General features: G+C 37.5%; 1 protein-coding gene across 1 annotated transcript in view; it reads right to left on the reverse strand.

Annotated features, from left to right (window-relative positions):
* Positions 1-15,056, reverse strand: part of KIAA1109 (KIAA1109 ortholog) — a 116,771-nt gene that overhangs the window by 43,694 nt on the left and 58,021 nt on the right. The window contains exons 36-47 of the mRNA XM_014949955.1: positions 14,332-14,543; positions 13,842-13,993; positions 12,777-12,927; positions 11,484-11,636; positions 9,913-10,153; positions 8,433-8,581; positions 6,339-6,558; positions 5,265-5,423; positions 3,457-3,632; positions 2,732-2,907; positions 1,410-2,116; positions 51-290 (exon numbers count right to left, since the gene is read on the reverse strand). Of these exons, the coding sequence (XP_014805441.1) occupies positions 51-290; positions 1,410-2,116; positions 2,732-2,907; positions 3,457-3,632; positions 5,265-5,423; positions 6,339-6,558; positions 8,433-8,581; positions 9,913-10,153; positions 11,484-11,636; positions 12,777-12,927; positions 13,842-13,993; positions 14,332-14,543 (2,736 nt within the window). The remainder of the gene's footprint in view (positions 1-50; positions 291-1,409; positions 2,117-2,731; positions 2,908-3,456; positions 3,633-5,264; positions 5,424-6,338; positions 6,559-8,432; positions 8,582-9,912; positions 10,154-11,483; positions 11,637-12,776; positions 12,928-13,841; positions 13,994-14,331; positions 14,544-15,056) is intronic.

Consider the following 15,056-nt stretch of genomic DNA (forward strand, 5'->3'; position numbering starts at 1 on the left):
GTAAAGCTGCCATTGAATTCAATTGCAGAGTACATTTCAGCTTATCCCACCTTTCATTTTTTCTTTCAGGGTGAAGCTGCCGTGGATTCTCTTCAGTTCAGACTCCATGGTCAGGCCGCCGATGTCTGCCTCCAGGTGGGTCCGGTTCACCATGCCGATTCCAAAGACTATGAGCGTCACGTGCTGCGGCTCCGAAGTCACCAGGCTGCGCTTCCTCTGCGTGTCCCTGCCATTCTCCTGCTCATTCTCAAACACCACTCTACAAGCAGGTTCGGTTGGGCTTCGAACACCTACAGAAACACAACAGAGTCATTTAAGGATACTTCACAAGAAATCCTTGGCATATCTGATGTATATTTGTATTTGAGACCATGTATCATGTATCTTGCATATCAAGCAAACTCTTTAGGCAATCTACCTGTGCCTCACTTATTCCAATGTAATAGCATTGCAACTGAACCAAATCCAAGACACAATGGAGACAATAATTAGTGATGCGATTTCATTACACTCGGAGCATAATTCTGTGCAGATATCACAGCTGTGGATATGATATTCTGTGCATGAAAGATACTGCTCTCTGTTTAGCAGACGGTCTCACTTGACACTTTCTCATGTTTTCATTCTTTAGCTAAGAGAAGTCCAAAGAAAATATGCCAAACTAGTAACTATACTATCCCCTGAATATTTGCAGCAATCTAAGTACACCAACAAACAGCACGATGCCAAGTCAGCTCTCAAATTTACTGTGCTGTGCTAGAATACATTGGAAATAGAGAGGAATGATCACCCCAGATCTCAAAGCTTTGGGAGGAATTACAGCCCAAACACCTGTAATCTTTGCTGGAGTTCATTAAAATCTGAATTTCACCTCTTCTTCTCTCAAAGCCAGGTTCACAGATTATATTTTTACTCAGTCATTCCAAGGGCAGAAATTATCTCCCTCAGGATTGCTTATGTATGCGTTTACATATTTTCACTGAATGGTGATATACAGCAGTTCTATAAGCCACTTGAAAACAAAGTAGTACCTAGGGAGGAACAAACTCAATCCACTCTGTACACAATTAACCAGAAAAGTTAACAATCCCACAGCTGGTGCAAATCCAGATTAACCGAGCTGTACAAGAATATCAAGGACTGAATTTAAAACAAATCAATTAACATGTATCTAAGTCTAGAACTGAAAGAATCAAAGCATACTATAAAGCTAGGAAAGTATCTTTTTTTCTTTTGTGCACTATTTTGGTGATCTCATTACAAGCTCCCTTGTCATCCTTACCACTTGCCCCTGTGATACGAGTTAGATGTCATGGGCAACTTTCCAAAACCTTATGATGAAGCTTTAGAAGAATACACTTGAGCAAAAGCACACACTTGCAATTATTTGGATTCATGAACTAGCGTACCTGTTGGCCCGAAAGTTTCAGAAGACTTTTCTAAAATCCCAGTTGGATCCGAAATGAGTGAATAGAAGTTCAATAGTTTGTACATATTTTGCCAGCACTCAGCAGAAGGTTCGCTCTGTTCCGACACGGTAATAGAGTCAGAGTCATCCATATGAATAGTCATGTGGTCAACTACATCTTTTGAACCTTTCCTGGACACTTTAGAAGTTCTTCTTTCTGACCTCCCCAAGGAATTCTTGTTTCGAGACTCTTTTTTATTGTTCTCATTGTTTGTTCGTTTGCTCTTGGTGTTGTTCACTCTGTTACCACCATTAAGGCTTCCTCGAGAGCTTCGGCTGAAATCAGAAGAGCGGAAGTCTCTGTGTTTGCGGGTTTTAAAAGTAGGTGTCGGAGAGGCTGATCCAGCTGTGTATCTGCTGAGTTTGATGTCTGTCTGCGTGGCTTTGATATCATCAATCATGGTACTGAACTGATGAATGAGACGAACCAGTGCCATATCTACGTGCTGGCTTATGGACTGGCAAGAAATTGTGAAGTTACAGTGAAAAGTATTATAATAGCGTCTGTTCAAGTCATGAAAAGAAAGGGCATTGGTGGGGTTATGAGGTGTGCATATGGATTTCTCCATTACAACAGCACTAATACTGAAAGTTTCTAACATCAAAGCCGGCTTGAATTCAAGAGGAGGAAGATTGACAGCTCCTTGCCTAAGGAAAAAAAGGTACAAGTTACTATGTTGTTTCTTTTTATGGGAGTCAGATACTTTTTACACAGTGGTACATATAATTTACTGAATCCAACCTTTTATTTCCCTTAGGATACCATCTTCTTACCATAGTTCGAAATATCAAAAATGAACTTTTCTACTTTCATAGTGCACATTACCAACATAGTAATCATTCAGTTCTATGTCAACTTAGTTTGGCGTGCAATATTTCTGTCACAACCTAAAGCTTTGCCCAAAACCAGCAGAGGGCAGGTTCAGTATTTGCACTGAAAGCAACAACCTCATTTACAGGAGTAATTACAAATCAGCACTTAAGAGCCTCTCAAATTTTCCCCACTATTATTCCCACCAGCTTGCTCTTCCCCAGTCTCCAATTGTCAAAAGTAGCAAAGGTTTAAATACTTAAAGTTTCCAAACAATTCCACAGGAAGACTGAAAAAAAAATATTCTAACAGGTAGAGAAAACAGATAAGATTAAGGGAATAAAGGACTACTCCTAATTCTATGGAAGTGCTTTGGAATTCTGTCTTCACATGAAAAAACTCATTTCTATTCTTTAACCAATATACCTATTTTCAAATACCTCAGAACATACCTTCGAGCTCGTTTGCTTTTTCTTTCCTTTGCTGTATCTGAATCAACAATATCTGCTCTTAGGCAGTCCAAAGTTCCTGAGAAAGAAAGGTACTCTCCAAAGTACATTCTGTAGCAGAGTGGCACTGCATCCTGAGACTGGATTCCCGTGTAACTTAGCAGAGGTTTGAAGACAACCTACAAAACAAAACCCACTGATTTACTTCCTGTCTAGATTATTTACTGGAATAAAGGAATAAATGCTCCATCATTTGCTAATCTACAATATCAGCTACATAATATGGAACATTTTTAAGTTTTATTGACAGTGTTTCTCAAGAAAAGAAGGGGGATAAAAAGGAGATGCTTCATGGACTTTTTGAATAAAAAGACTGATGATACAGCAAGTTAGCACTGAATGCTTAGCTACGGGAGCAAGGTTTTGCATGCTCCTCCCAGTGAAAAGTACTCTGGAGAACTAGACTACTTCCATAAATGCTCCAATATATTCTTTGAAGTTATAAAATAATGTTCCATTAATCACCAATCATAAAGTTCGTTATGGAACACCTCAGAGGTTTCTTAAGCCTTTTGGCTTTGCATAGGAATTCATAAGAAACATGCACAAAAGCAGGATAACATTTTCATTGTTGTAAGATAATGGAGATAATGGTTGTGGGGTTTCTTTAATGTAATAACTAGTTTTTCCGTGCAGAACTCTGAAATACATGAGTAAACCATCCCTACCTGTGCATCTGCTAGCTGGACAGCAGGAAAGCCCTGGTTCCCCTCTTCTACACCTGCAATGTCATCCTGGCTGGTGCTGTGCTGCGAGTGCGTGCCATCCAAGGTGTTCTGGTCACTAGACAAAACTGTGTTGAAGTCTGAAGCAGAGGGTATCGTAGGAAGATTGGGTGCGACACCTAAAAAATGAATACCCATGGAACACTAACACCACAGCAAATTTTAACACCACCAACTCTATTAACTCAGCAAGATTATTTATATAGAAACACATGCCATACACATAGAAGGTCACAGCCGTGGACAGGTCTATAACCTCACAGAAATGGCACTGAGCATAAAGAACAATCTGATATTCCTGAAACGGGTAACAGAGATAGTCCAACTTATATTTGGAAAGCAGGAAAATATTTCCTTCTTTTTGTCCCCCTTCCCAAGGCTTTTTGCCTGTATTGCATTCCACAGGGCATCAGTAGCCTATACCATCAACAAAACAGAAGTTTTTTACAATTGCAGATACTTGCTTTTAGCTTTCAATGTGCTATAAGCTTCTAGGTTTTATTAGTCCCAATGCAAGATCCACTAATTAGATCTCTATAGATCAGTCTCCAGCTAAATATGCTTTTCATAAAAGTGACTATGCACAGCCAGTTCCCCGCAGCTGCTCTGTTCATGAACCATCAGACTTCAAGCACAAGGGCAGAGAGATGCTGAATCTCCTGCAGCTTGAGTATGGACTGGACTCAACCTTCATGAGACAGAGTTGCTCTGATTCTGATTAACCCTGATTCTTCAAAACTCAAATTTACAGCACTTGTCTGAGAGCCATGACTACACATCTCCACAGGAAAATAGTTTGGATAGAGCTGTGTCCAAGTTAAAAATCACTAAGTCTTAATTTCAGGAACATGAGCTTGTGAAAAAACTGTTATAGTTTCAGGAGGAAAAAATACAGCTTTTTCTGAAGAAAATAAAATAATTGAGAGCTATACTTCTTCCTTATGATTTGTTCTGCAGAGAAATACGTTCCAGTTTACAGAACAGCCACACCAGTTAAGTATGTACAGCACAAAGACGTTTCGTAGGATCAGACTATTTGTTCAATATTAAAAACAAATCAAAACAACTTATTATTGGCTAAAGATTAATACATTACCGTTAAAAGACTATTAATAGAAGAAAAATTCAAATTTAGTGTTAGTGAAAGTGAAAATTAACATACACACATTTGAGGATTATGAATGATGACAAGCCTACAAGAATAATTGCAACTAAATTGTTACATATCTGTTTCTTTAATACACTTAAGACTTTCTGTAGAGTCTCTTTTCTCTCCTTCATTCCCTTATACCAGCTGACCACTTCCCATCGCTGAAGAAGGTTACTTTCAAAATAGATGCTTACGTTTAGTCTCAAAATTGAACTGAGAAAGAGCCAGGATTCCAATGTACAAAATCTTCATTACAAAAAACTGCATATAAAAATTAGACTAACAAAATCTATGGAACTCTACAACTAAGGATGATTTTATGGCTTAGGTTTTTGCAGTTACACATGGTTTTGGAAGCTACATTGACAGTTCCAAATGTAAGAAAAAGCTAAATTTTTGAAGGCAGGGTAAGGGAAATGAAAACAAGAATTTTGCTTAAATCACATTTGTTCATTTTCTGGTTTGCTGAGAAGTCCCACAAGTAGTATTTATGCCTGTTTAACTTCAGTTTCTTGCTTAATTACATTCAGAAAGAATGTGGTAAACACAAGGAACAGCCAACCCAGAACAATCTCTTAAATTCAGCTGTAATTAGCAATACCTGTTGGAAGACTATTGTGCCCAGATTTGGTGGCCGGACTTTCTTGTACTACACTCCCTCTGTTGCCCACAGCATTGGACATCCAGTTATAGAAACTCACAGAAGATGGTTCAGACAGCAAAGGATGTTCAGATAACATGTCTGTGGCCACAGTATTTCCTATGCAGATAAATCACAATCTTTATCATTATTTGTATCAAAGTCAGCAAAAAGCAGGAATGCAGCATAACTTTACTGACAATACTTATTTACTATAAAAGCAAGCCTAATCCTCAAAGTTTATTCCAGTAAATTAGGTGTCAAGCACTACAGGTGCTACCACAGAAGTTATACAATGACACTAATGGATACTGCACTACAAGTGTCTCTGCGTTTGTTCATCTCTACCACTAATTAGAGGAAAGGAGTCATTAAGAATCAAAATACCTTTTTTTCTGAATAATAGTTCATTTCCTGACAGCAAAGGAGAGAGATTTTAGAGAAAATGCAACATCAAACTTAACTATTTTTCTTTATATAACAATGCACTCAGAACAATAATATAGAGCACAAAAATTTCAGCGTATATATTTCAAACTTCTACAAATAAATGGGTTCATTTGTTCAAAAGACCACTACTAAAAATCTACAAATTATTATACACAAACTAAGTTACTGGAACATCAGTTTTAGTCCAGTTTTTGAGCTACTTACAAGGTAAAGAAAAAATGACAAATACAGAATGATCACTTCATTTCCTTATTCACTCAAAAAGACTAACTTAAGTAATTATGTATTAAACTCAGAAAGTAGTAATGCTAAGTAAAAGCTAAATACTTTATTTATTTTGTTAGTTGTCATTTCTTTTTCCAACCTGATGTACATGCTATTTGCTTCTAGGAAGTGGTATGGTGCAGCCATGTCTAGGAGCTGCATAGTTAAACTATGATTCTTACCTGGGGGCAGGGAGGGGGAGGTGGGATCTTAAACAGAAATGAGGACTCATCGTGGAAAATATAGTGCCTTTTCTAAATTACTAAAATAAAAATCAACTCTCCCTTCACCTCCCATTAGCTTACTTATGCTACATCATACCTGTTCTTGTTAAAGAACTACTTTTAACTGCAGTTGTACTTCTTTGAGGAGTCCCTTCCAAAAGATTATGCAGGCTAGGAAAACTCCCAGTAAGATAGCTGAGCAGACTCTCCTTCCTTGGGCTTTCTTTCACTGCCATTCCAGAACGGCCAACGTGCACTGGTGAATCTGTAGCTGTATCTCCACTAGTGTAACTTAAGGAATGATACGGATGTATACCCTTGTGGAGAAAATAAAGAAACCAATTAACAACTGTGTAAACTGCAAGAAAGGAAGGAACATTTGGTTTGAAAATGAGATCAGAACACAACAACTATAAAATTCCTATTCCCGCAAACTTTTGGATAAGCAGCACTTTGGGGCAGGTTATACACAAAACAGGTATTGTGTATAAAAGTGCTGTTGAATTCTCAAGTATTTAAATAATTTTACATGTAAAAACAGTTTAAAAAGTCAAACAAGTAACAAATGGAACTACAGATGTGTAGAACTCACCTAAAGTAAGTTTGCAGAAGGAACAGTGCATATGACCAAATATAAGTCTCATTTGATTTTGGTCTTCATCTGAGGACCATATCCCCTCCAACCCTAGTATAACCGTAAGTGCAGGCTCTGGGGAAGGTGAAGGACAGCAGCTGGGGACTTCTGGCACCAAGAGGAAGGCTCCTGGTACACCTAAAGGCTTAAAACTATGAAACAGGTTCTCTACCCTCAAAATTGAAGAAGAGCCAGATGTGCTTTCAAGCAAAGCATCTGGGCCACCTATCCCTAAACCATGCAAGACCACCAGGAGGGAACAATAAGTGACAGTAGCGGGTGACTATCTGTTAGAGGGGACAAATGCACTGGTATACGCTGGGGTCTGACCAGCTGAAAAACAGCCTTGCAGAGGAGGACCTAGGGGTCCTGGTGGACACCAAGTTGAATGTGAGGCAGCAGTGTGCTCTCACTGGGCTGTCCAGCCTGGGGTACATTCGGCAGTAAGTTACCAGCAAGTCAAGGGAAGTGATCCTACCCCTCTGCTCAGCACTGGTGAGGCCACACCTGGAGTATTTTGTCCACTTACAGGCTCCCCAGTACAAGAGAGAAATACTGGAGAGAGTCCAACGAAGGGCCACTAAGATGATTAAAGGACCAGAGCACCTCTCATACAAGGAAAGGTTGAGAGAGCTGGGACTGTTCACCCTAAGGAAGAGAAGGCTCAGGGGGGATCTTATTAACATATGCAAATACCTGAAGACAGTATGCAAAGACAATGAAGCCAGGCCCTTCTCAGTGAAAGGGCAAAAGGCAATGGGCACAAACTGAAACACAGGAGTTTCCTCCTGAATGTCAGGAAATACTTTTTTATCGTGAGGATGACTAAGCACCAGCACAGGTTCTGGAGTCTCCGTTCCTGGAGATATTCAAAGCCATCTAAGACATAACCCTGGGCAACTGCCTGCAGGTGGCCCTGCTTGAGCAGAGGGGTTGGACAAGATGACCTACAGAGGTCCCTTTCAATCTCAATCATTCTGTGAAAAACCACAGCTGAAAAGGAATCAGTACAAGCCACCAAGCCGCATAACATACATAGAGAAGATAACAAATTACTCAAAAAAAAAAAACCCAAACAAAAAACAACTACCCCAAACCAAAAAAACAACCCCCAACACCCACAAACATTCAGCGACTCTTTCCTGTGCAGAAAGCAGAGATAAAAATAAAATATTGCTGTTTTCTGAACAGTATTGTGGCATGAAAAAGACACAGGAATTTTAGTCAATCTTAGATTTTGTATAATGATAGTTAAGTCTTCATTCCTGCTTCCATAAACAGATGAAAAGTAATAAATGTTAATGCACATCATTAAATGATGCACAGATATATTGTTTTTAAGCATGGCTCTGAAGTTAATTGGCAAGAAAAACAATAAAGAACAGATGTAGAATATAGGCCAAGTGATCCAGCATCACTTTTATAAGGTAAGGAAAATACCTTCCATGTGTTAGTTATAGTTAGTTAATTTTTAGACAAGTATTTATTCATCAGAATTACTTCTAAATAGGCCAGCTACAAAACACTTTCCCCTCATGCATGGTGCTAGAAACTTACCTTTATTTTCAGAACAGAATCACTGTGAGTGTGAGTCTTGGATAATTTCCTCATGATCTCAGCACCAGTTACAGGCCCAGAAGAGCCACCAGCAGGTGGAGGGCGATTAGCTGTTCCTTCGAGCAGCATCGTATGCTCACTGACAGTAGCTGGAACCAAGCAAATAATTTTTCTCATTTTTTATATATATGGGAAAACAAGATTACCTATTATTAGGTCCATTTATTTACAAGCAGTCATGAACTTCCTAATTCTGACACACACCTACACACAGCTATCTAGGGAATTAAAGGCAATTTTAAGACAAATAAGATGACCTCAGACACAGCCCTACCAGATTTTCTATAATAAACCAAGTAAAAGTTTTTGTATCTTTTTAATGTCATACAACTGTTGCTCTGTGCTACAGATCCAAAAGAAAGTTGCCAAACTTAACTTTCTTTTGCTGACTCTGGCATGGCTGATCATTTTTTGAATTAAGATGCTTACATTTGCATGAATTCCATCTATAAGTAAATGAATACAAGGCAGAAAAACTGCCGCTTCTGAAATTCTTGGTGAAAAATTGAATAATGTACACAAGGGGGAAACCGGTTCTAACAGTCTGTTTCTGCTCAACTGAAGTAGATATTTTAGAGAAGGGGGCAAAAATTTCCATCATACTGACAATTACATAGAAGTTTCACGCACAAACATCTTTGGTTTTGCTCTCTTTAAGCTGCCATCTGGCTTTTAATCAAAAGCAGATTCTCCTCCTGATTTTTTAAAATTATATTTTCCTCAGTGTTATGTAATTGTTATTTGAAATAAAAACATAAACATTGTATTCCTGAGAACAGTAGCACTGTACACAGATGCTACAACAGAAAGTAACTGAGTCAACTCAAGACAGCAAAAAAGAGCACTCCAAAAACGTGTATTATTTATGCCCTTCCTTTCTGTGCTTCTTACTGAAGTCAGCTCTATATCAAGTAGAAAGCTAAATCAGTAGCTTCTGTTAAATTGGCAATGTGTCACCTACAGAAATCTACAATATATGAAGTAGTAAAAATGAAAAAAAAATATTAACGTCTTCACAAAGAACAAGTAAGGTGGCAGGTTTGAAGCTATACCTGGGAGACTTCATAGAATTGCCTGTTACAATTCTTAACTGAGGTCAGAAGCTGCACAACAAAATTCTAATTGCAAGCTAGCAAATAATTAAGTTGATGTATTTTGTGCAGTAAATAACAACACAAAGCATGTGAAGAAAAAGAAGTTTCCTGTTTTGTTTTTCCCCAAGCAAGTAATAATAATAATACTGTAATTGTAGTTGTGCAGCAACAGCTTCAAAAAAAAGATGATTCTAAAAAAGAAGCTTGATGATTCTAAAACAAGAATATAATGTATCCAAGCATTAAAACTAAAGAAGAAACAAATGCTCTGAAAGGAGCTCTTTGTCCCTTTGAACTTTGATGGAGACAGAAGAACACAAAAATACCTGCATCAAATTCAAACTCTGCTCCATCTGCACTGGTGTCACTCTGAAGACCCCCTCCGTTGTCTAATCCAAGTCCATCCTCATGCTCGTGGCAGGCATTTGGCTGCAGTTTCACCGGCTGAGCTGGCCTGTGTAAGCTGACTCCTTTGAAGGCCGGGGTCACCACAATGAACTTCATCCATTGCCTTGCTAAGGCTACTAGGCCTTTCTTTAAGGTTACTAATGCAGGAAGGCCATCACTCTTTAAAAGAAAAATTAAGAAAATTAAAAATGGCTATCACAGCATTTTAAAGTAAACTGGGGAAGCAAAACAGAGAGAACTCCCTTAAATCTGTGTGCTCTAGAGGCTTATGACAGAAACATGCTGGCACCACACAACATCCACTGAGATATAAGAAGACATAGTCTAACAGGTAAAAATTATCGTTTCACTGAACACATTAAATACATTTATCTATATGACCTGAGCATCTAAGGGGCCAAAATAAACAACAGGAAACTGGTTTATTAAATATGAAACTAAAAGTAATAATAAGGCTCTGAACCATGGACAACAGCACTTGACTGACTGTAGAAGGAGAACTCAAATAAAAAAATGAGGGATTTTTTTCCATGTTGGTAAGCAGTATTTTAAAAACATAAATTTAAGGCAAAAAATATGAATTGTTTTGATTACATCATTGAATTGTGCTGAAGAAAAAAAACAAACTTATTTTGACCACAAATCAAACTGCTATTTTTGCCACAAATTGTGCTATTGCTGATCACTGGGCTCTCAGCTGAATATGCTGAAAAACGTAGTATTTAAATCTGTCAGCTGTGAAATTGGATTATGAAAATGACACAAAATCAGGAACAAACATTCCTCCTTATGCCTAATATGTTTGTTCAAACAATTATTTACCACTTCAATCCAGACATTAACATTATGAAGTCACCAAGAAAATTATATTAGATTCTTAAGCCTTAAAGTTTCTACAATTCTAGGTCTTTTCCTACACTGTCTGCATTATCCAAGTATTTCTAAAAGACATGAAAGCTCATTCTGAAGGAGAGAAATTGGAATGAGCTAACCAATGCATGTACTTGCCTTCATAATTGAGATTTATGCAGTTTTAAAACTACAGATGCAAATTTTTACTACTTTGCTGCTACCATTAAGAAAAGTGAATTCTGATAAAAAGGCCATTAACAATATTAAATACATGCCTTTATGGTTTATGATTTCTCATGTATTCCCTAATAAATAAAACTATTTATTTTAATAAATCTAATAAATAAATAATAAACCTAATAAATAAAAAAATGTAAACATAAAATAAATGAATAAAGATATTTATTTATTAGGATAAAAAATATGCATATACCCAAGCCACAACAAAAACAGCAGATCTGAAAGAAAATAAAATGAGAGAAGCCATACCTACTTATCAATTTAAGGATACATAAGAGTTTGGGTTATATTTACAATTTGTTAAATCAGGTAACAGTTTAAGGAAAGTTAAGACATTAGAATTGGTACAGTTGGAACTGACATACTGAGTTATTTCCATTTTTACAGGGTAACTCACCATGGTGGCATCCTCAATGATGGAGTAATTTGCTTGATGAAGGTAATGGTGCAATATATTGCACAGTAAACAAGAAGGATTTTCTTGCAAGAAACGAGCCAATTTGGTAAGCCTGTTGTACTTGCTTCTCAGAGGGAAGTGCACGCTTTTGTTCTAGATTAAAATGTAACAATTTTTCACATATGAATGTACTTGCAAACAGAACATGCACATAAACTACAAGATTCCAAACACTTCTAACCCCATTTTCAACTTCTGCAATAAAGATTTGCCTCATGGATACCCACCTTATTTTAAATTATTTTTATTAGTGGTATTTAAAAATTTTATGTAGTGGTATGTGAAAAATCACACTTGGTGTTTATTTATATGAAGTAATAAAACAGAAGGCTGGATTCAAGTTGCAGACTTTGTAAAGTTACCTCTGGACTAATAGACACATATGCACAGCTAGCTGAGATTTTCAAAGAAATTGTTTATTCCTAGTTGTAGAAAAACAGGCCGTTTTTTATTCTAATTTGATTTAATGCTAGAAAATAGGTAGGCAATCAAATAAGGGAGGCAGCAGTAAGAGACTGCCACAAAGGATGATTTTTGAGTACATCAGAAAAGCAGCCTGACACTAAGCTCGTCAGTCTCACGCTGCAAGACAGGTCCTCAACAACGGGTATTGCCTCAAAGCCTTCCCACTAGATGGTGCTAAGCAAACCGACAGCAGAAAACCACCCACGCACAAGAAAGCTCCTCAGCAAATCACTTTAACACACAGTTTGGCATAAAAACTCTACCAATCCGAGTTTTCAAAAGAAGATTTGTCTATTTTGTGCTTCTCATTAGAATGTTTCACCCTCACTATGCTTGCCTCCCTTCCTCCAACACTACACACAATGATTCAATACACTGCGAGAGCACAGAAATTCACATTTTCTCCCAAAAGATAGCCTGAATATTTCACAATTCAACACACTTTCATATTTCATTAAATGTACCAGACGCTACAGCCGTATTTCTTACTCTTCCCTTTCAAAAGGCAGAATCTCTAGTTATTTCACCTGGAGATGCACTCCTGTAAGAAGAGCAAGACTTAACTAGTAACAGCTGAATTTTTCTTCCACTGAAATTTAGATTGTGTGCAAAAAGCATGGGTAGTGAGTTCTTGTGACCAGTTCTGGAAGTAAAGGCTCACAGGAGGTGCTATACGTTTCTCAGCAAAAATACCCAGAACCTCAAACAAATATGTGTTACATATTACACTGCTCTGATCTGCCTATTGATTTTATAAAGGCCTTTTACCTCTAAAGCTTCTGTCATAATGCAACCCATAACAGCACAGATTCGCAGGGTTCCTTCAGTTTCTAGCTTATTTAATGATGATTTCACTTGATCAATGGGAACAAGCCAAGCACCAACTGCAGGCGTTGCAGTACTCAGGAGGTTCAGCTGCCTATTGAGAAAAACAAAAAGAATTGGGTATTCAGACTCAGCAGCAGCAATTAGCAAGATTTTCTAATGCTATTATGAATGACATTTGCATAGGTGGACTATGACAGAACAATGTAACAAAGTAATGAACACAGACTTATTGCCCAGAAAATGAAAACTGGCAAGAAGTACCTAAGGCAGGTTTTGTTTTACTCACTCACAGACTCATGATTCCATCCACTCTTGCTACCTCTATTCCCTCCTTTTCCCATTTGTATTCCCTACTGAAATCATACAGTTTGAAATTCTCATCACTGACTGAATCCCACGTTAACAGTTAAGCAATACATTGTGAAGGACTTTTGCCGAAGGGTTGAGGCAAGAGTATTAGGAAAATCAGAGCATTTTCTAATATATAGCTCTATACTGAGCTTAAACTACTGACAGAGGAATATTTGGCCTGTTCTACAAACACAATATGAAAAACTCTCTCAGAAAGATGTATCTTGATCTTTATAGTGCGATGGCAGTAAGATCATGGGTTAAACATCAGGTTGAATACCAAAAGCACTGAGTGGTTTTCTTCTCTAGCATCTCTCCTACTTAAAACAAATACTCTCCCCTGCCTTTCTCCCACATGCATTTCAGTCTCCCTGGATTTTTTTTTGTTGTTTTGCCTTTTGGGTTCTTTTTTTAAGATCTTTCTTTTCTTCTTTTAATCATATCTAAGTAAAAGTTTTCTAGCAACACTTCCATATAAATGACAAGAACATAAAATTGAAGCAAGAGTTACTGTGATATATGTAAAATCAAAAATTTTTATTTCCAGAGAAGCTTCAAAGATTATTGAAGTTACATTCAGACTTGAACAAATACAACAGCAATTTAACAAATCAGAATTGCCATTTTCTTTCTTTTAAATCAGTAGAATTATACCTTGAAAATACATGGGCTGGAGAGCGCACATTTGTGGGGGCTGCAAAACTAAACCAGATTTCTTTGATTGTTAACTTCATGCTGCAAGAGTCAGGGGGAGGAGGCATCAAGGGTATATCTTTTTTCAGATCATCAGATTCAACCCCTTCATCCTTAAAAAAAAGGAAACATGAAGTCAAAAGTGAAATTCTTTTCCAAAATGATTACACGGAAAGGCACCAATATACCATACTGTGCACTGTTCATAAGAAGTAGCTTCCTATGCATTTAGGCAAAGCAAAATAAACCAATGCTGTCCACCAACTCTCCCAGGACAAGAGCAAGAGACCTTGCAAGAAAGCTGGAAGTTTAATGTGCAAGCAGACAGTACACATTCAGTTGGCACAAGACATCTGCTAAATTGTCAATTTCTTATTTTGAATCAATCACTTTAATAAAAAAAGAAAACCCACAACCGAACACTAGTCATTTTTACACAGTGTGTATGTACCTGCTCATCTGAAACTGAATTTCCATTAATATCCGAAGAGGGGCTTATTCTATCACAAGGAAGGTTATCATCAGACACATCAGTATTGTAACCACTGCCAGTTGGAGAATCTGAAGAGTTATTTGATGCAAGCAATCCACCTCTCTCTGTATCTCGTGATTTACCCATGACTCCAAACGTATTATACAATACTGCTCCAGATTGTCTTCCTCCTATGAAAGCACACACACCAAGACTGTAAATGTTTGCCATGCATAAACTTCTATAAATTACATCCCATTGGAAAGATCTGCACTTAAGAGGAGAAATACATACATAAACAAGGTGCATTACCATTTTACACAACAATTTATCACTACTATTTTTATACAATAAGTGAAAAGCTCGTTGTAGAGCTTCTGACAGTTTGTTTCAAGAGACTAAGAGGATTCACAAAAAGACTGCTTTTAAACTATTCCCTGAAAAGATTAACTTGGATGACAGAAAATACATATGTTGTTGTTTGGGGTTTTTTTCCCTTTTTCAAGGTAGCTTTACCCCGCAAAGCAAAACTCTGGCCCTCTACACAGACACTTACTGTGGGTATGATTGTACGGTCATTTAAGTGATCAGTGAAAGCACAGATTTCTACCTTCACTGTAAGGTCAGAAGCTGCTGAAACTGGTTTATATAGAATTATTTCATACATTGTTATATGTGGTATTGATTACTAAAAGTTCCTTTAC

This window comes from Calidris pugnax, unplaced genomic scaffold, assembly GCF_001431845.1.
Source record: "Calidris pugnax isolate Ruff unplaced genomic scaffold, ASM143184v1 scaffold42, whole genome shotgun sequence".
Classification (NCBI taxonomy): domain Eukaryota; kingdom Metazoa; phylum Chordata; class Aves; order Charadriiformes; family Scolopacidae; genus Calidris; species Calidris pugnax.